This window comes from Sardina pilchardus, chromosome 7 (genome assembly GCF_963854185.1).
Source record: "Sardina pilchardus chromosome 7, fSarPil1.1, whole genome shotgun sequence".
Taxonomy (NCBI): Eukaryota; Metazoa; Chordata; class Actinopteri; order Clupeiformes; family Clupeidae; genus Sardina; species Sardina pilchardus.
This window is the reverse complement of record NC_085000.1, coordinates 31820338-31842384: the sequence shown is the minus strand read 5'-3', so window position 1 is coordinate 31842384 and position 22047 is coordinate 31820338. Positions and strand designations below refer to the sequence as shown.

At 42.4% G+C, this 22047-nt stretch overlaps 1 protein-coding gene and 1 long non-coding RNA gene across 5 annotated transcripts in view; both read right to left on the bottom strand.

Moving 5' to 3' along the window:
• Positions 1-778: 778 nt before the first annotated feature.
• LOC134087957 (uncharacterized) lies at positions 779-7088 on the bottom strand. The gene is made up of 2 exons (XR_009939867.1): positions 6453-7088; positions 779-2077 (listed from the first exon to the last, which is right to left on the bottom strand). It is a non-coding gene; the product is annotated as an uncharacterized LOC134087957 (long non-coding RNA).
• A 2652-nt stretch (positions 7089-9740) lies between these two features.
• lama5 (laminin, alpha 5) overlaps positions 9741-22047 on the bottom strand; it is an 82208-nt gene continuing 69901 nt past the window's right edge. For all 4 annotated transcript variants that reach the window (XM_062541820.1, XM_062541818.1, XM_062541821.1 and 1 more), the window contains 21 exons: positions 21829-21971; positions 20916-21092; positions 20131-20270; positions 19826-19979; positions 19555-19688; positions 19184-19346; positions 18916-19050; positions 18301-18449; positions 17835-18003; positions 17386-17529; positions 16085-16215; positions 15645-15809; positions 15016-15145; positions 14673-14830; positions 13177-13354; positions 12674-12817; positions 12204-12363; positions 11704-11834; positions 11432-11525; positions 11137-11256; positions 9741-10889 (listed from right to left, as the gene is read on the bottom strand). In XM_062541820.1, coding sequence (XP_062397804.1) covers positions 10741-10889; positions 11137-11256; positions 11432-11525; positions 11704-11834; positions 12204-12363; positions 12674-12817; positions 13177-13354; positions 14673-14830; positions 15016-15145; positions 15645-15809; positions 16085-16215; positions 17386-17529; positions 17835-18003; positions 18301-18449; positions 18916-19050; positions 19184-19346; positions 19555-19688; positions 19826-19979; positions 20131-20270; positions 20916-21092; positions 21829-21971 — 3068 coding nt within the window. In that variant the 3' untranslated portion in view covers positions 9741-10740. The remainder of the gene's footprint in view (positions 10890-11136; positions 11257-11431; positions 11526-11703; positions 11835-12203; positions 12364-12673; positions 12818-13176; positions 13355-14672; positions 14831-15015; positions 15146-15644; positions 15810-16084; positions 16216-17385; positions 17530-17834; positions 18004-18300; positions 18450-18915; positions 19051-19183; positions 19347-19554; positions 19689-19825; positions 19980-20130; positions 20271-20915; positions 21093-21828; positions 21972-22047) is intronic.

The window sequence follows — 22047 nt, the reverse complement described above, 5'->3', positions numbered from 1 at the left end:
GAAGAAGGTGCCAAGCTGTTGTGGCTGCATATGGATCCTCTACACGCTACTGAGGACCCTGACACTGAGTATAAAATGAACAAATGTATGCCTAACATGTTTTGTTTTCCTCATTTCTGTGGGAGAGTGCAATCGTCAATGCTTGAAGTAACAAAGGTGAATTTCAACAGCATAACAGGCCATTTTGGCACATTTTTCACTGGCACTACTTACACGTTTGCTTGTGTTGCTCATTCCATGATTGCCCTATGCTTACAAGCTATACCTCATTGTAAAGGTGACAAATCAACGATAAAAATGATATGAAACACTTTACTGGTTGGTATTACTAAAGGGGAGATATAATGGGCCAAAGTCAAGTTTCCTTACTTTTTGTGAGCGGTTTATTTTTTCCCCCTTTACACTTTGTTGCTGGGAGGTTAGGGGAACGTTAATGCAACCAAATATAGTAAAGTTCCCTAAAGGGTAGGAGAACGTTCTGCTTACCAAAATAAACAACCAGAAAAAAACGTTGTATTTTCGTCAAGAAAACTTTCCTGGGGAACCTTGTGGCAACTTTCAGGCAACGTTTTCCTAACCAGGAAAAAAACGTTCTAAAAACGTTCTCCTAACCAGAAATTGTTAGCTGGGTTTGCTGTTAGGGTTCGCGAGAAAATCAACATGAATTTAGGCTAGGCCTACATGAAATAACATGCGCATTATCGCGACGGGCAAAAAATGCTAAATGCACACATTCTTCTGTGTTGGTGTGTGGTCAAAATTATTCCAAGACAACTGGTGTGAGACTGCAGCTTTATTCACGATACCGGGAGCATGTTACTCACATGAAAGTCAAAGTAACAAGCCCACACATCTGTGGGTGAAGCCAGTTCTTATACCCTTAACACACACACACACACACACACCCATGGAACATCACTAGATACACTGGTAAGTCTTTAACCACCTGGTAATTAACAGAGATAAGAATGTTTACAAGAACTCCTCAACCTAAACCATGTTTGTGTTTCATGGGGTCACCAAGGGGCCACCATCCTCACATTGCCACAGCAGGGGTTCTGGCTATCTTCACATTTCTAAGGCCAGGATGGCAACTAGAGTTAATTATATATGTAAGCCATAGTAAATGGTTAATACAATGAGAAACATATAAAATTTATCCCACATATTCCCCCCTGTGGAGCTATGAAGCTCCATTCCTATCGCATCAATATATAATATGCATATTCATGATACAATAAACAGAAGGTTAGACTTATTTTATAGTTCTATCGTTTCCTCTTTCTTAATATCTAGTATTTCTCTGAATCTTTAGAAGTTCCACTTGGCATGCGACCATGTCACTGTTGATAAACATTTAGGGCTGGTACATAGTCAATAGACCGCACAGAGAATCCTGAAAAGTTCTATAGGGAAACACTTAATAGAGAAAACACTCGCACTTAAAAATATTTTTCTTGGCATATCCAACATATTTCATTATTTCCTGTTAATGTTAATTTAGCATGGAAGGCTAACTCACAGACTTTATTATTATCACAAACTTCTTTCTTAAGGGATGATTAGGTGAATAATAAGCAAAACAAACATCAACATCTTCTGTTATCTCAGTTATTCAAAACCAAAAATAAAACCTAATCCTATTCTTCAACAGCAGAGCTGACTTGGGTGTTTAGACCCTCCTCAGGTAACTGTCCAAATAAAATTAAACCAAAACAACAAACTTGTAACGTTTATCTAGCTAAACTGAGAAAGAATATTTTAATGTGATGCTAGTGATATTTTATTCATTCTCCCTAAAAGTCTATTCTTCAGTCTATTGCAAAATGTGTTTGTCAACCCTCTCTTGCAACCACGTGTTGGTTATGTTCAGTTCAGTTCATGTATGTTCTGGATTCTTCTCCACTCTGAAATCCTTATGGCTATACATGTAGGTGTAGATGATAATTCTTGAAAAGGTCCTTTCCACTTGTCCTGGTTCCGGCGTTTTCTTCTTTTGCAATCCTTTGATGAGTTCGTAGAAGCCTGGCTTGGCTGGGTTTGTCCTTTGCAAACTTTGTGGAAGGGCCAACGCCACCTGATGAGAAACAAAAGACAGAGCAGCAATCAGTTCTCGCATGTAACCATTGTTCTATCTACATCTCTTAGGTTAGGTAACCTGGAGCCAGCAAGGGACGTCCGGTCAAAATCTCAAAAGTGCTAAACCTTGTAGATTTTGATGAACGTCCTCTAAGGTAGAAAAAAGCCAAAGGAAAAGCTGTCACCCAGCCCATCTCTGTTGACACTATAATTTTAGTCAATTTTGCTTTCAACATTGAGTTAGCAACTGCACTTTGTGGTTGGTACGCACAATGGGTTCTAAAGCCAATTTACAATCTCTGATAGAATTTTAAAAGTTTTATTGACAAAATGTTATCTGAGTTTAGTTTCTTAGGGTCTCCCCAACTAGGCACCACATGTCTCATTAAAGCCTTAGCTAGTGATAAGACATTTCCTGGGTAACTTCCAGGCCATTTTGAGAACATATCAATTATCACATATTCAAATCCTCTCCATTTGTTCAATTGAATGAAATACATTATAATATGCTCAACAGCCATTCAGGTGGTGGGTGATGTCCTTCCTTGACTCTCATTGTAGGTGCAACATTATATTTTAGACACATTAATACACCTTGCACAATACATGGTTGCTACTGTAGTGAATCCTGGTGCAAAATAGATTGTCTCTATTGTCTTTATCATAGCGTTAGAATTTGCATTGCCTAAGCCATGAGATAGGTTAGCAATAATGTGAACACAAGACCTCAGAAGAACTGGCCTGACTGTCAGGGCCACAGACCTGTCTGTGTACTTTCCATACAATTCTTCCATTTCCGTCTTTCCTTATTATTTGATGCTTTCTGGGCTTCCTTTAAAGCCTCTTCAGATGTAACAATATCTGGTATTTGTCAATTCAAAAAGAAATACATGTGCTTTGTTGTCTCAAAATTCAAAATTCAGGTGTTATTCTCTGCACTCCCCCCTGCGCGGCTCTCTTAGCTGCCGCGTCAGCCCTCCTATTGACCAAGCTGATAACATCTTTATTGCAGTGTGGGTTGACAATTTACTACAGGCACAACATGAACAATTTTCTAGTTAAAACGACTATCCATATAAATGTGAACAGATTTGCCTTTTGTCAATTCCACCAATTCAGCTGATTGGGCAGAGAAATATGGGAGGAAGTGAGATTCACTCTTATCAAATTGATTCACTACAGAGTAACCAGTCCCTACCTCTCCGGACTCCAAACACTGAGATGATTCATTAACAAACAAGATTAGGTCGGGATTTGACAATAGTGTTTCAGAAATGCCAAGGCTAGAATTAGTGCACATAGAAACAACTTCACCGTAATTATGAGTATAACATGCAAGGGTTATATGAGTAGGGGTTAATAACACATGCTGATATGTCAGGACACTAGCAGGTGTAAGATGTGTATATTTTCTTGTAGAAGCAATGAATATACTTCATGTGGGACATTTGCAGTGAGTGGCTGCAACAACACAATGTCAGCACAAGCTAACACCCCACTGGCAGCTGCTGTTACAAACTTCAGATAAGGAATCATTCAGGACCTAATTGTTTAGATAAGTAAAGCCACTGGTCTGTGCTGACCCTCATGCTGTTGACATAACACTGGGGACATGTTGAGGTGTTTCCACACAGAATGGTAGGTCATGATTAGGCAACCTCAGAGCTAGAGTTGACACTAATGATCTAAAAAGTTTTGTCACAATTGTCAGTCCAAGTCAGTTCGTCAGTCAATTTTTTAACAGGTATTTGCATATGCTTGGAGTGGCTATACTCTCTGTTTACTGTAATTTAAAATCCAAGCAAGGATTAGCCGATTATTCCTAGGAAGCACAACATTTGCTGCTTTGTCTTGGGTCTGGACAAGCAGTTATTGCTGAGATGCAAAATGCATCTAGGGCCCAACAGTCAGGAGTTAGTATATCACCCAAATTACTTAACTCTCTCCTGACAGAGTTGCAACTTTTGTTTGGAGACTTTCAGGCTCACACTGGCCAGGAATGTTATATTGCCACAGTGTCAATTTGGCACACCTCACTCGACGGATTTACTAGTTAAACATTATTGACATAGGTGATAATAGCGCTTCATGACAGCAGAATTAATATTAAGAGGCAAGATACCAGAGTTTTGTTTGAAACGGACGCTAACTCTGTATCTTTGTGGCAAATATATCCTTTGAAAATAAACGCAAATCAAAACAATATATGCAATTCTATAACGATTACAGAGAAACATGTTGCATTTGGAGAGACTAGTGCTGGAGTTCATCACAATACCTCCTCTCTCATGTACTGCTCTACATGTTTGCTCTATCCCCTGCTCAGCCTTTATCAATAGTGGATATTGCGCCTTCGACGGGTTATTTGATATTACAGTTAGTGGCTGAGCAGTAGACAAGTAGACAAGTGTTTCTTTGTTAGGGAGAAAGAGTCACAAACTCCTCCTGTTGTGCAGAAGCTGTTCTCTGAAGGGAACAAAGATCTGTCTCTGTCTGCACAGGGTGACTTTAACCAATCCCCATTTCTAAAAATATGCCTTTCATGATAATAGGAAATAAACCAAGGTGTGTTGGACATGTGTCCAATCTTTGGCCTTAACACACACCTTAAATAAATTAAAATACAATACACATGTGTATAAGAATATTGAGTTTGCAAACAAATATGTCAGACCAGGTGACGGGTCTACTACATCTGCAGAGTAGCTTTACATGTAATTGCTAATTAGCCAGCTGTTTCAACAGTCTTAACTCTGTATGTCCTAAGTGGTACCATTGTTCTAAGTATTTTTTGGATCCAGGGTCTCATGAAAAGATTTCATCACAAAATGCAAACACTCTGGAGTTTTCCTATCTCCTTGGACTGAGACTGGTCAAGTTAATACTACACTAGGCTGTGTGCATTTGTACCCTATCCAAATGATTTGAGAAAACAGACCTCTAAACCCACCCCATTATGTGTGAGTGAACGTGTAAGATGTAATTTACACACTAAATCCCAGTCCAGTAATTTTTCCGGAGCAAACACTGCTGAGGAGGAATGTTGTTTAACTACATGTTGTTTATATTTTAACTCCCCATGGGTTAAAACTCTGTCTGATGTGAATTGATCTGAAACTCCTATACCCTGCACTTTTCTTGTACTTTTCATTATCATAAACTTACTATTATCCTTCTTTCCTCTCATAACTAATCTCTGCTCCTTTATCATTCAACAAGAAAAAATATCCCCATTAACAGAAAGAGAGAATTGGCTGAGTAGGCTGTGCTGTTGTTGTCAGAGCGAGTTGAGGAAACAGTTCAAGTTGTAAATCAGAAGTGTCACCATAGGGTCCCCTGTTCGGACCTCTCTGTCCCATTCAGCTTTGTCATGCTGAGACCAGACAGGAGTTGGAGTGCTGTTGTGATGGGTGATTCCAATACTCTTTCTGATTGTCTTTGTCACAGTGGCATACAAAGTGGTCTACTCCTCTGGTTAGCCCCCCTAGCCACATCCATGTTCTTCCTTCAAGCTTATTGTTCAGTTCATTCAGAGCCACAGTACTCCAAGCAACAAGAACTCTTTACATAGTCCATAATATCCTCTGTAGAGCCTTTGCCTCTCTCTCTCTTCTGCACAGGTCTATCTTTCTTTCTGTTCTTTATCCTACTTTCTTTTCCTTCTCTACCATAGCCCTACATTCATTTAGCTTTTCTATGCTCCACACTATAGATAAAGGAAATGTCCCTTCACTTCACCTATTCCCTTTACCCACAAATCTCCCAACTCTATATTCAGACCCATACTTTCTCTACATGTCCCTTAAACATCCTATCCCTCTTGGTGGGTTAATGTCTTTACTCTACTACTCCCCATATCAGTGTCTCCTTAATATTTTTATTTTGCCAATTGCCTTACGCCTAAAATCAGAGCAAATCAAACAAAATGTGATGACAATCTTATCAGATACCCAAAGTTCAAAACACACAAAGTACAAAACACACAAACACCCAAAACACACAATGCGCAAAACACAAACACCCAAAACACACAATGCGCAGAACCGGTTGCACTGTCTACTCATAGACAGCACGGCCACTACCACTATATCTGGCAGGAAATATCAGAGTACTCAACCACTGTCTACGCATAGACAGCAAACCCACTACCACTATCACTGGCAGGAAAATGTGCACTCACCACCTACTCATAGGCAGCAGACCCACTACCACTATCACTGGCAGGAAAAATGTGCACCCACTACCTACGCATAGGCAGTAAACCCACTACCACTATCACTGGCAGGAAAACATTCTACCTCTATCTAGGCAGAACCCGTGTACACAATCACCCTATTTTACAAGCTTAAAAGAATGTAAAATCAGGGACTCACCACCAAGTTGTCTGTGACCACCAAACACGGGTGTTACCGTATCCGAGTCACAGGAGGATTCCCTCTGGCCAGGCTGGGTGCCGCTGAGCAGTGTTGGTTGCTGTTAACGGCCTTCTCCCAAGATCACAAAGAGATCTCCCTCAGTTGCAACTTTGTTGGGTCCTGCGCCTTTGGTCCTCCTCACTATGTCTCAGAGATAGGTATCCCATCCTCGTCGCCAAATATGTGGTCAAAATTATTCCAAGACAACTGGTGTGAGACTGCAGCTTTATTCACGATACCGGGAGCATGTTACTCACATGAAAGTCAAAGTAACAAGCCCACACATCTGTGGGTGAAGCCAGTTCTTATACCCTTAACACACACACACACACACACACCCATGGAACATCACTAGATACACTGGTAAGTCTTTAACCACCTGGTAATTAACAGAGATAAGAATGTTTACAAGAACTCCTCAACCTAAACCATGTTTGTGTTTCATGGGGTCACCAAGGGGCCACCATCCTCACATTGCCACAGCAGGGGTTCTGGCTATCTTCACATTTCTAAGGCCAGGATGGCAACTAGAGTTAATTATATATGTAAGCCATAGTAAATGGTTAATACAATGAGAAACATATAAAATTTATCCCACAGGTGGATTGCTCACGAAGTTCTAATCACACTGATATCACATGCATATCCCCTTACAGAGCACGATCTTAGCTTTCCGATGGTATTAAATACTAGAGTAATAAACAGTTCGGGAGAAAATCAACCTGAATTTACAATGTAATCCAGTGGCGATTCTAGAGACTTGTAACAAGGGTGGTCCTAGTGGGGCACTGGTTAATTCAAGGGTGGCATCTAGATAAACAGAAAGACTCAAGTTGTTAAATTAGCACACATGCATGAGTAAAACCATGCACCAAGCACCATACTCATAAATTGAAGGACAAAGAAGGACAAAGACCATACTCTCACAGCCTTTGTAATTGGATAAAATGTCAAATACAGTTTTCAGCTCATTTTTCAGCTCTGAACAAAACCCGTTCAGAAATTAGGCCATTTGAGCAGAAGTGGAAGTGTGAAATGTTTTTTTGCCAGTGGTTCTTAACTGGTCTGGTTTTGGAATCCATAATTTCACCTGTTCATAAAGTTGTGACCAACGATATATATATATTTAGCGTTCAGGCCAACGAATATGGTGAGGTAGCCTACATAAGACACGCAAAGTGCCTGGCCTACTTGTTTGGAAAATGCAGATGTTTGGCATTACATTTGTGAAGTCTTTAACTGATACCTTTCAAAGTACTACTCGACAGGTTTGTCTTTGACAGGGGTGCGTTGTTTCCATGTGGCATTTTAGTTTGGATGGTTTTATGCTCTCATGTGCACCCCACACTGTCTTATTTTGTCCTCAATTTAAGTGAATAATATTCTATCTTACTTCAAGTATTAAGGGTTGCAGCCAACTTGCGTTTCACATGATATCTTAAAATTATGCATACTTTTGCTCCCTAACATTATATCTAACATGACCTGTCACATGACCTTGTCTATGTCCTTGCCATGGCAATGACTGATATACTGTAGGCTACGAATAAAGTTTATCAAAAATAACGGGCCAATGATAGATCTGATCAGGTAATTGGGGATTTTTAATTTCTTTTTAGCCACAAGCTCTGCGACCCATCACTCAGATCATATCACAACCCACTTTTGGGTTCCGACCCACCAGTTAAGAAACACTGGCCTAATATGTAAACTTTCCTCAATGTCAATATTACATTAGGGCAGTAGACTATTTTCAATACAACAGTGTTGGCTAAGTATGTAGAATAGGCAGATGATTCCACAATCGTAATACTGGGTTTTGTGTGTGTGTGTGTGTGTGTGTGTGTAATAAGATAAATGGGCACTGGCAGATGCGATAGGTAAATATATGTTTTCCTGTTAGCACAAGCAGTAGCCTGTAGGCCTATTGTAAACTCACATGCTAAAAACAATAAGCCATTTAGCCTATAACTGCAAGCATGTTTGCAAGATTGCTTATATTTCTGAACCCTGATATTTCAAACTAGTGCGCTGCAAGTGCATCAAGAAAGGTCTTGCCTTTGACTGTTAATGGCAAATTGTAGACTGGGATTTTGGGGTGGCACCTGGGGTGGCCAATTGAATCTCAAGGGTGGCCTGTGCCACCCGGAGCCACCCCTCTGGCTATGCCCCTGATGTAATCATTTTTACATTCAATCACCACAACATTACCCTCGGTAGAATATCTCAAGCTCTTCGTTCGTTCAACCCAACACGTGGCAAACCATATCAAAATAAACAGCAGACCTTACCAAATACGAGGATATATTAGCACCCCACAATAACCACTGCATGTTGTGCTCTTCCACTCGTTTGGTTTTTGAACGTTTATTTAAACTCCTACATAGAATTACATAGAAAACATAAGCACACATAGGCTATTTCTATACATTATGCCTACTTTAGACTATCAATACTGAAGCCTTACTCTCACGTTCTCAGTGACAGGCACTCAATGACATTAAAGATCAATGTAAATCAATATGACAATCGTCTGGACATATTGCAAAAGTAATTCCATACGTCATACGAAATATAGGCTATAGTTATACTGCCTACAAGAGCATGATAAGTACACGGTATCAACGAAGCTCAAAATGTTTGCAATATGTTCCCCATATCCTTCCTGTTCGTTCGTGCTCGTCAGTCGGCTGACCGATGAGTGTTGTAGGCCTACTGTAAAATATACACGCTACAGCTGTAGGGGAAGCTCTGCAGAGAAATCTGCAAGTGTAAAATGAGCGAAAAAGAAATTACTGTAGCCTATAATGAAATGACTGAATGAATGACTCCTGTTAGTTGTCCTGTACTGAATGAATGACTCCTGTTAGTAGTCCTGTGTAGATGTGAAAGCGTTTGCCAAAGCCATGGAGGGAGCGGACAGTAGCCTAAAGCAGAAGGTTCCGGAGACAAGAAGGAGGATGATGAGGACATGAGTTTACATTAGACATCTTCTCACTCGCCTGCATGCAGTTTGCTGTGTGTTTCTCACCTTGTTGATGCCTTGCAGGAACTAAACTGTCTGGAATGTACAGTACGTTGACCTTTCTTTGTTTTGTAACACTGAGCTTATAAACACATTAATATGTGTTGTTGCCTTGATTCATATAATTAGATTGTCTTTCAATTCAGTTATAGTAGTATGCCACATTACAAAGTCCTATAAACTGTCAAGACATTTTAAAAACAACCAGTACAAGGTTTTATGAAAGAACTGTTTATTATTAAAAACCATTAAAAATACAACTATATCATTTTAGGGGTCGATAAAAAAAAGAGTGAAATTAGATATGGAATACAATTAGGCCAGGGAACATGTTCTACAACTACCTTTGATATTCTCATTCACAGGTATTTCCAAACAAAATGATATTTTCAAAAAGGTCTTCATGTAGTCAGGAATGTTATGTTACTTCTTTGTGTTGGTTTGGAATTTTCAGTGTTACAAAATATTTTGTGATAGTTTTCATAGCCCGAATCGGCCATACCACTGTCTGCATGCTTTGTGTACACGTGGTGTACATGGTGCATTGAATATTCTCACATAAGCGGTTGATTATTGAAACCCAACATGAATCCAGGCCTTCATGATTAAGAGATAACTTGCATGGATGGTGGGAGTTGAATTTAAAAACACTAAGGCAATTCACCTTATTCAGGTGGTGGCAATTGAAAACCAAAACGAGGCTACAGGCCAGGGTACACAACCCATAGGATTGTTGTGTTCTATGCATTCACCAGTAGGTGGCGAAAATACATTAATGATGTAGGCAGTGTACCCTGTAGCCTCGCTTTGGTTTACACAATGGCTGCCACATGAATAAGGTGAATAGATATATGAATTAAGTGTGGCCCATTTTTCAAATAACAAATACAAATTGTGCAGTTATCTAAAATACATAAAACATGATAATTGAAGTGCCAGATTCAAACCTCTTTGTGTCAGTTGAGTGTCAGGAAGTGATCCTCCCTTCAGGCTTACAGTACTAGCACATTTAAAACAGATCTCGTATACTAAGCACTTAAAGTGCCAGTTTATAAAATAAAACAGTGGCGAGCAAAAAATATATACATTTGTATAAAACAAAAAAATATATAAATATCTGTTTAAATTAACTAATCTCATAAGCCCACCACCCGTGATTGAGGAGTTGGATACTAGTTGTGCCAGATGGAGGTGTACAGCAGGGGCTGGGGCTGGGTCGGTCTACATGACTGGGCAGCCCTGGGTAGCTACTGCTCCGGAGACAGCCAGGGGTTTAGACAGCACGGCAGGTTTGTGGTTCAATAGGGCTCTTCTCACACAGCCATGGAAGGAGGGGAGAGTCGGAGGAAGGCCAGGGATTTTGGCTACATCTGGGGAAATAACAAACAACACCTTGCTTCAGACACACTGACAATAAAGGGATTTAACTTCTCAAGAGAATGTATGCATGACAATGTGGATGATTCCTAAAAGGTGGCTCAAAAAGTGGTATGTGGAATGTGATTACATTTACGATTCTGAGAAGCAATAATATATTCAAATTATTTTGATGCACAGTAAATCAGACAGTAAAACTTTAAGTCAGGCATGTAAAACTAAACATCGTCAGGTCCATACCAGGAGCACTGCCCAGGTAGACGTCATTTTGGCCCCCATTTGTACGCTTCTGTTTGGGGCCTACACCATGCTGACTGGCTGTGTCCACATGAAGCTGAATCACATTACTCTTCTTCACAACTAAACGTGGAAAAACACAAACAAGACCGGTCAGTGAATTGGGCATCACAGCTGTTTACATGTGTTACTTGAAAATTAACTAGGTAGGTTAATATCACCTTAGTTTATTTGGCAAATTATAAACAGTGGAACAGGCAAAACATTAAAGTAATCATAGGTTGTGAATGTTTCTTACTTTTAATACTGTGCCACCTGCCATCACATAGTGACTCTTCAGGTGATAGAGACACAGAGAACTCGCCATTACCACTGTTCATCACCACTGACACCTGCATGGAAACACAAGAATGTTATCAGCCTGCTATGCTCTGCTTTACACATATCAGAGGAGAGATGCAGAAGATGACTACAGGGCCCAGTGTACAGTATGTCTGTAATTATGATGGTATGTGTGTGTCTGTGTATTTGTGTCAGAGTGTCTGTAATTTTGATTGTGTTTGTGTGTACCTCTCCCTGGTGCAAGTACAAGCTGAGCTGCTGGCTTTTGTACCCCCCTGCATGGAGCAGGAGCCCTGAATTCGACACAGGCCGAACCTCCAACTGGATCTCCAGGTCACGGCCCAACACCAGGGACTTATCTACACATGCAGACAGATAAGGGAACCTGTCAGATTGAGTTACTCTAGATCGTCATCAGAGCAGAAACAATTGAGAGTGTTGTTGTTCTTGGTGCCTGTGCCAACATGACTGGGAAGATAAGAATAATACCTACAAAATGAATAACGTATAATACAGTTACAGACATGCAACAGAAACTACTGGAAATGCTGAGAAATTCCTGAACAGTTGTAATACATTAGAATACATATAATACAACAGCTCTAAACATTGCTCTAAATTGTTAGGGCACGTTGTAAGCTGCACGGGTTGGTCTGACGTAGAAGTTGGTAAGAAACTGCTGAGGGCTAGAGGGAACATGTGTGAGAAGGGGAGCTCGTGGGGCTGACCTATGAGCAAGCTGCCTCCCTTGGCGGAGAAGTAGACTCCTGGCTGCAAGGGCTCCTGGTAGCAGGGCACCAGCCCCACGCTCTCATCGGGCCTCTCCAGGACCTGCTCGCTCACCTTCAGCTCCCTAACACAGCCCACAAAGCCTTCAGGCCCCGGGTACTACAGGGAGAGAACAACACGTCATCAGCGTAAAACACACACAAATATACAAACAACACACATTAAGAGCAGAAGAGCTTGGTTGTGCACTGCAAATATCTACTCAAACACTTTCATTGCTTAGTTGGACACCAAACCAGATTACATTACTTCATTCTTGATTTAATATGAACCACCTATATTATCAATGGAAAATTAATTCAATTCATGTCAAGCAATGATTTTTCAGTATACATCAGTTTTAGGACCTGGAATATCTCCATGTGATCCACTATTATAGACTACGTGATCATTAAACCATATAGCTCACCGAGGATGGAGGACTGAGCTCCGAAGGGAGACCTCCGATGAAAAGAGGAGCTTTGAAGGCGCTCACTCCTGACACTTTCTTGCTGTTGGTGTCAATGCCATCTACTATCAGACGCACTTGGTCTCCCTCTTTTTTAATTATGACCTGAAATAGACACGACATACACATGTCAAATGCTAATACAACTAATATTTATGTGTCACACAGTATGCACTGTACATATTATTAGAAGTTCTATGCAAAAGTTAGTTCCATATGCCCATACGCTGCTAACGCATACAAGTACCAAACCTTACTGTATGTGCCTACTGTCTTTGACATCACCATGCTAAATGAGACGCTTTTCTTCTATAAGACATAATCTTACAATCTACAGGTATACACTTATTTTCTTCCAAAACACATGCTGTGTACACTAACACTTTATACTTAATACTTATATTTAGGCACACAATCTATGCTGTTACCTCTGATTTCATAAACCCTCTTAAAAAAAACCTCACCTCATGCCACTGTCCGTCATTGTACTTGTTGTTGCTGGTGATGGTGGCCTTCCTCTTGCCGAAAACGTGGAGTTGCAGCCGGCCGCCGCTGACCGCTAGAGCATCCCCCTTCTCTGATCCAGCATAGATGATCGTGCCATTGGAGGAGTTGATGCGCACACCCATTGATATATGAGATCTGTGGAATCAGTTTCATGGGACAATCAGCTGTGTCAACGGCAAGCAAGATAACCTCACATTTTCAAGAGAGCTCCAGGGGTGTGTTTCCCGATAACGATGGATAGACGCACTTACAAGGGTTTTCTAAGATTCATCATAAGATCATTTGTTTGGTTTTTCCGACTGTTTCCCGAACATGATCGTCACAGCTAGGCCTACCGTCTGAACTTCAGATCTATACAGTACATTAATTAACATCAATCCGAAAATAGAAAACCTTTGACATCTGCATGTAAGCATTCCAAGTAGGCTATATACCACACACAGGCATACATAATTGTTATTATTTAACATTAGATTGTTGCTCCGTTTTTATGTTTGTTGGAAGATATGATACATATTAGACTTAGGCTTGATTACTCCTACATCTTTCATGCCAGTTCTTTGCTAACCTACTTGTGAGAGCACGGTGTGCTGCCTGTGCAATAACGTTTTGAGGTGTCACTTAAGCAGACGTTTGAAGAAAGAGGTTGATAAGAAAATGAGGAAATGTGTAGGCTTAAATTTTGACGCAGCACAGACTAAAACCACATGTTCCTTTCTCTGTTTTTACCTAGGCCTAATAAAAGATAGGCTACACAAAGATAATGGCAAACTTTTCTGGCAACGTCTCGTTCATAACTTGTTTGTAGGCTATTTTTGTCCGCTTTCAATTACATCACTATGTCCATTGAAAGAATGCTATTTTGCACGCTAAAATCTTGTAAAAAATACAATAAAGAATGGTAACGTAAGTTGGATAATTATATTCTTAGCTGTAATCCCGCTGCATATCCTGCCGGTGACTCCACTGAGGCATACGCTTTAAGACGCTCTTAGTCAGTAACGAGAACTCTGGAGCACTCGTAGATCTACGAGTATTTTCACGATGCTCTTAAGTTACGATGGTTGCGGGAAACAGTCAAAACCTTAAGGCGTTCGTAAGAGGGACTTTACGATCATCTTAGGCTTACGATGCTTTCGGGGAACGCACCCCAGGTTCTTCAGAGGAAGGCTAGTGCGTCCCCTTAGAATAATAAGGTTCTATCTGATATTTTTGTCAAAATTGACTTATTGACATATTATTTGTATTGTGTGCCAAGTTCATAAGGTGAAGTGAGATGTTTCTTGAAGTTGTATGCATTTTTGGACATTATGTCTAAAGAATCGTGTTCCACTATCAATACAACTCTATGGAATTCTAAACATTTTGAATATCTCAGAACTACTCAGAATGCCGTTAGAACCCTATAATTCTAAGGGGAACCACTGTGGTTGTTGAGGTGTTGTCGACTTACTGCCTGCCCAGGGCTGGGGGGAGGGAATAGTAGCCCAGGCGGCTGTTCAAGGAACCGCTGAAGTGCAGGGCGTTGGGCTCCTGGGCGAACAGCTCTGCCTGGCACGACGCACGAGCAGGCTGACCATCAGACCCACTCGCTGGCTTCTTGTGTTTCCCCTACACACACACACACACACACACACACACACACACAAAGACACACATACACACACATTAGCAGAGATAACAAGTTATAAATAAGACATGCTTCATGAATGTGACTACTTTGATAAACTACTGACATGATAACCAGGCTTCAGTGAATGTAGTGACGGACACACTGTAAGTCCTCCACAGTTTACCTTATGGTTCTTGTGGCGAGGTGGAGAGGCCAGGATCTGTTGGGGTTGAGAGGCTTCTGGACAGTCCATGGTCACATTGACGTTCTTTGTGACCTTGATCAGGTTCAGCACCATCTGCGTTGGAGTCTCCCTGAGTGTGAAGACACAGTGTGTTAATCCATGTCATGAACTACATGTTCAGGAAGAAGCGAGGAGGAGGAATACATACCCAAACAGAGGTGCTGGTCAGGAGATTATTAAACTAAAGGCCGCACACTCCTTTTTACTCATTTGATCTACTTACTAAAGACCTACATTATGTTTCAGCAAACAGCCTTTATCAAGGTTCTGCTTTATCAAGGAGTGAACTGCATGTTATCAGAATATGGACAGAGTAGTAGTAGCGCGCTCTTTTATATATTTGTTAAATACATGACTATTTTTATATATTTGTTAAATATGTGTAACATACATATGCTTTGGCAAACAGTCTTTATCAAGGTTCTGGTTCGCTATCTTCTCTTACATCCAAACAGTCCACGATGTCCTCAGTGTGGTCCAGTCATCCCAGTTCTCCTGTATTTTGTACCAACCCATTCAGTTGTTCCATCTTTCATGCCCATACTTACTACTACTCATCACAGTCTCACCTCTTGACATAGATGTTGCTCAAACAGCCGCTGAAGTTGGCGACGCCATCTTTTATCTGTGTGCCACCCAGGTAGAGTGTGCCCACATTCTCCTGTGCCATGCGATTGCTTTTGCCTGGCACAGCCTCACTATCCAGAAGAACATCGTCCAGGTACACACGGATCCTATGAATGCCACACAACCATCAGCTCAGTACAGTGTAAAACAGCAATACGTCATTCACTGACACAGACCATTCTCTAGCCAAACACTATTTAGACAGGCACTTGCTCAAGTGGTTTTGTATTTACCAAACCTCACAACAAAATCAATTGGCGAGTCAACACATGCTTGCACTACCAACACTATGTTCAACTCTGAATATATAAGGTGCAGTGGCCTAAGTGTTTATACGTATTGAGGTGCAGTAGGTGTTTGTAAGTGACAAACAAGACTTTACCCATTGCTGTTGCTGTATAAAGCCACATAGTGGCTGTTGTCATCATTGTAGGTCTTCTGGCTCTTAACCTGATTGTTTCCTGCTCTGACCACCACATGGCCCTTGTCCAGGAACATCTGGCACACTCCATCCTGTCACACACACACACACACACACACACACACACACACACAGGTGTGGTTAACTGGTGCATGCACAGGTCGAAAAACATGCTAAAAAACATCTACTACACAACTATGCGAGCAAATTTTACACATACATACACACAAAGAATGATAAACTTTGCTCACAAACAGGCAACCATATATCACAAGTTTAGCAGTGAATGATGGTCAGTGCAGTGCAGTCCTGGGCCCGTATTCACAAAGCATTTTTATCTTACCACTAAGAGTACTCCTAAATCGCGCTAGAAGATTTTAGTTAGGAGTTTTCCCTTAAAAGTTATTCACAAAGCCTTTCAGACCTACTTTTAGTAAGGAGAAACGCCCACTCCTAAACTAAAAGTGAGTCTTCGTTGCTATGGTTGACGTCATTACTCATGCACGAGCTTGATGAAAGTGACCACCTTGATTGGCTGGTGATTATTACGCGGGAATGATGGCAAACATAGACATATATACATGATGGCAAACCTCCCCTACGATGACGAGTTGAGTGACAGGTGTTAGGTCTTAGCTGGTGAGAATGCGTGCGCTATGTCGGGCTGTGAAAGATGGAAGATGATGAATAAATAGGCGAATAAAGAGTAAAGCAAATAGCCTAGGCTTAATGAAACACTATGGACTGGAGCAGTATCTTTGCAACATGTTTTAAATTAATCTGTATGAAAACACGTAGCCTATATTTGCAAAGAGGAGAAGCGATTTAATTTAATTAGGCACAATGAGACGTTATATACATTTAGTTTACATGCAATGGTGGTTTTGGTTGTCGGTGGCATTATTGCATTTGCATCCTTAGTTGCAATGCATTTATTCCCTTGCATGACAGCGAGCTCCTGCACTGCACGGTCATTTCAAAACATCGCAACGTGAAATGCCACTAAAAGCGGGTTGTGAATAGGTCTTAGTGAGTTAGAAGTCCTCTCGAGTTCTTTTACGCTGTCCTAGACTTAGGAGCTACTTTTAGGCTTAAAATGCTTTGTGAATAACTTTTAGTGAAAAAAAATTAGGAGTCATAAAGTTAGGAGTGACACGCCCATTATTTTTAGGAGTTCCTCCTAAATTCGCCAGTTAGGAGCTACTTTTAGCCCTAAAATTCTTTGTGAATACGGGCCCTGGTGTTTAGATGAAGGTTCCTACCGAAGCCTGGTGGTGGAACATGAGGCCCTCCTTCTGACCAGTGCGGAAGCCCATTCCAGCATAGAAGCTGTCTCTGAGGGCTGGGGCCTTGTCCATCTTAATGTCGAGGTAACTCTGGCCGGTGAAGTGAGCCTCGCGCGCCACCTGGACAAGGGAGAGGGACAGAGAGGAAAGAGGGAGGGGAAAGGGAGAGAAAAGAACAGGGTAGCAGAGAACAAAAGAGAGGAGGAGAAGAGAAAGAGGAGAGGAGGAGAAGAGAGGGGAAAAGGGAGAGAGGAGAGGAGGAGAAGAGAAGGGATGAGTGAAAATGGGAGAGTCAGGATGACTGAGTGCAACCAACAGTAATAAACAGAACCAACAACAAGAATTATGTGACTGGGGGGTGTGTGCGCTTGTGCGTGTGTACGTGTGTGCGTGTGTGTGTGTGTGTGTGTACAGTATGCTCTCACCAGCAGGTCATCGGGGCAGCCATAGCTCAGGCCTGTGCTCTTCATCCTCTTCAGGTCCACGTGAGAGCCCATGGCCTTTATGCTCTTGAAGCAGCCCTTGATGGAGCCAAGGGACCCACTTCGCTGTTCTCCCAGTGATCCAGTTCGCTTCGGGAACAATGACTTCAGGCTGCAAATACACACACAAAGTCATGAACACACACACACACACACACACACACACACACACACACACACACACACACACACACACACATACACACACACACACACAGAGTGATAATGATTTCTCATACAGAGGAAGTTTCTTTTTTGTATTGGGTGATAAGAATTAGCAAATGCTCAGGATTGCCTGTTATGTAGCATGGATGGAACACTAGTAATTAAAGCCACCCAACATTGAGCGTGAAACGCTCAGAGATGCATAGCATGATGGGTGGCTGCTATCCTGACGCTCATCGCTCACCTTTCTGGCATCTGGTTTTCAGGAACTCCTCCCAGGTAGTAGACCCCGGTGAACTTGGGGAGTTCAGTGTCAAATTGGACGTAGTACACGTTAGTCCCCTGACATCTCACAATGATGCGTTTGATTCTGTGAATAATGATCACCTCGATCTGGAAAACACAGACAAACACATGTGCACACACAGTGAGTACAGAGTACAAGGAAGCGTTTGAGTCTGTCGATGCCACTAGACTGACCAAACAATGACCACCATCTCTGAAAGCTTGACTAGGTCTGAGAAACAGTTCAACCTGAAGGAGACCAATGAGCCCATGAGATGAGACATCATTATTTTCACCTTCTTCACAATGTCATATGTTTCAACCTATGGAGTGGTATATGTAACAGTACAGGTTGTATAGGGTACAAATAGTTACAATAGTAACAAAATAGTTAAAACAGCTACACAATTTAAACATTAATGCCAAACAAACACACAACAACGTTTGTGGCGTCCCTTCACTATCAGGTGGCAGAATGAAAAAAGCATCCCGTGTAACCCATACAGTAGGTCACCTGAAATCCCTCAATTGTCATGTCAAGGCTGAGCAATGTCAGCTGGTGCGTGGCACTCACCGATGCGGGTTCAGCATTGCTGACTTTATAGGGTTGGGTGGCAGGTGCTGCCTGTGATGGCTCCGCTTGGTTGCCCTGGAAATCAGAGTAGAGCTCCAGGTTGCCGTCGCGCACGGCCAAACACAGGAACTTCCCCTGAGAGAGAGAGAGAGAGAGAGAGAGAGAGAGATGTGTCAAAGACAAGATTAATGGAGTGTAAGCCACCTTATTCTCAGTCATGTGTGTGCATGATGAAATGGTGGGTTGAGTGGGGTGGTGGACCTCTCACCTCGTTCTGCAGCAGCAACAGGATGCCGTTGTAAGAGAGGAGCCGCATCTCCAGGCTGAAGCGTGGCATGCCGCCTTCGCCCTTGAAGGTGATCTCGGCGTAGCCACTACCATCGAAGTAGGCCGCGTTAGTCACCCACTGGGTGATCACCAACTGCTTCCCTCTGTTAGAGCGCAGAAGAACCGGGGGTTAATACATTATCTACCACACACACTGTGGGCAAACACACAAACCCACACCCACACACACACAAACACCTGTATCAACCTGTATGCTTAACATCCCGTTACATCATCAATTTCAAAAATAAAAAGCCTGCATTTACTTGTCACCTTTCATGAAACTGCCCTGTTGACCTGCATGTGACTCACCTCGCGCAGGGTTTGACCTCCTTGGTGTTGAGCTGGAAGCTCTCCTCAAAGTTGTACAGACTGAGGACCTCCTCGTTGAGGCTCTCCAGCTCGATGCAGCCCTTAAAGCCGGGCAGCGCCAACTGGGCAGGGGGCTGAAGAGGAGGAAATGCACGCAAACATGCAAGCTGTCAACCTCAACCATTCCAATAGTACGGCACACACTACAAGAAATGTTCAGATATCTGTACCAAAACACAAACAATCACACACATACAAACACACACAATACCTTGAAGGTGTCAGGGTAACCTCCTACGTAAAAGACGGTGTCTTCGGTCCTCAGGTTGAGCAGGCCACTGTCTCCTTTGGCCTCGACACTGTGCTTCACCACTCTCCTCTCCTTGTCATCAAATATCATGGACATGTGTCCATACTGCAATATTCTATGGACACACACAAACACACACACACACACACGCACACACACCGAGGAAAGTATTGAAGAGCAAAGAACAAGAACAGCAGGACATTTAGAAATGTGTTTAGAAACAATAGTGGGTGACGTTGGTGAAGGCTGTGGAGTATGTGTCTCACCTCTCCAGAAAGATGCTGTTGAACTTGCCGTCTGATCGGACGTCCTCTTGAGTGATCACCTCAGCAGTATCTCCCCCCATGTTGAAGAGCCAACGCAACTTCTTGCCCTCCAGGGTCATGGCTAAGAACTCCTTGCTGGACTACAAGTACAAAGACAAGTTCACAGAGAAATCATTAAGGTACTGTATGTGCATATACGCATGCGCCACACACCACACACACAGGTACATTCAGGTTTGCCTTCATACTAAGACCCTCCATTACCGATGACCCCATACAAAAATCCACTATATCAAATGAACTGAGGAAGTCAGAAACACATGTTACATCAACTTTGAGCTATAAAATGTAGGTTCTAGTGGTGCTTATGTTCTTGTTGCCCAGGTACAACCCAAACTTACATTCTTGTTGCCCAGGTAGAACACAAACTTACATTCTTGTTGCCCAGGTACAACCCAAACTTACATTCTTGTTGCCCAGGTAGAACACAAACTTACATTCTTGTTGCCCAGGTACAACCCAAACTTACATTCTTGTTGCCCAGGTAGAACACAAACTTACATTCTTGTTGCCCAGGTACAACCCAAACTTACATTCTTGTTGCCCAGGTAGAACACAAACTTACATTCTTGTTGCCCAGGTACAACCCAAACTTACATTCTTGTTGCCCAGGTAGAACACAAACTTACATTCTTGTTGCCCAGGTAGAACCCAAACTTACATTCTTGTTGCCCAGGTACAACACAAAATTACATTCTTGTTGCCCAGGTAGAACACAAACTTACATTCTTGTTGCCCAGGTACAACACAAACTGCCGGTTGCTGTCCTGTCGGCGTTTGCGGCTGCCCTCGGGCAGGGCGATGTAGAACTTGAGGGAGGTGTAGGCTGCCATATCGGCCAGGTTGCTGGGGGTGCGCACCTGTACGCCAGACGTGCCATTGAACTTGACGGACACGCTCACCTGAGAAGTAAACAACGCACCTGAGTTCAAGCCTTCATATGATTTTACTGTGACGGAGAGGAAGACATAGTGTGTGAGACCAGGACCTCTTCTACTTTCGCTCATCTCTGGGGGTCATGACATAGAAGACTTTAACAAGTAGGTGCTACACACTGGTGGTGGTTGAGGTGAGGTTTCTCTCCTTCAGTGTGAAGTGCTTTAAGTACCCAGACGCTGCACTAGTTCTATATGAAATGTGTTGATCTTATTATTGTGCTTCAGCAGTGGAGAGGTATGAGACAAATGGTTGTGGTGTTATGTTCCTAAAACAAAAGAGAATGTCTGCACACCAGAGTAGGTCCCTTTGAATAATAAATTAAAAAAAGAAACAGCAACATTTCGAGTTTGAAAAAGAGGCTGTCCGGTTGAAACATTGCATTGTTGAAAAATTACATTTTGGGAGCTACTCCGGTGTGCAGACATTCTGTTTTGCTTAATCTGATAGCATAGGTTGTCCTGCACCTGGCCTAAATGTAAGATGAGGCCCCAGCCGTGGCGCGACTGGCTGGGGCACCTGCACCGCACACCGGCGACCCGGGTTCGATTCCCGCCCCGTGGTCCTTTCCGGAACCCACCCCTACTCTCTCTCCCGCTCGTTTCCTGTCATACTCTCTACTGTCCTGTCCGATTAAAGGCATAAAAAGCCCAAAAAAATAATCTTTAAATGTAAGATGAGACTTGGTGGCGTGAGGGCTACCTTGCTGGCGGCCTTGCGGGCCTGGGCGATGAGCTGGCGGATGCGCATGATGTTCTCGGAGATGTTGGGCATCTGGGCCGAGTGGTTCTGTAGGCGGTCCAGCTTCTTCATCAGCAGGGGGATGGTGTCTCCCAGAGCGCTCACTACACACACACACACACACACACACACACACAAATACAGTGAACCATGATTAAATCAGGCAACCCATTACAGATA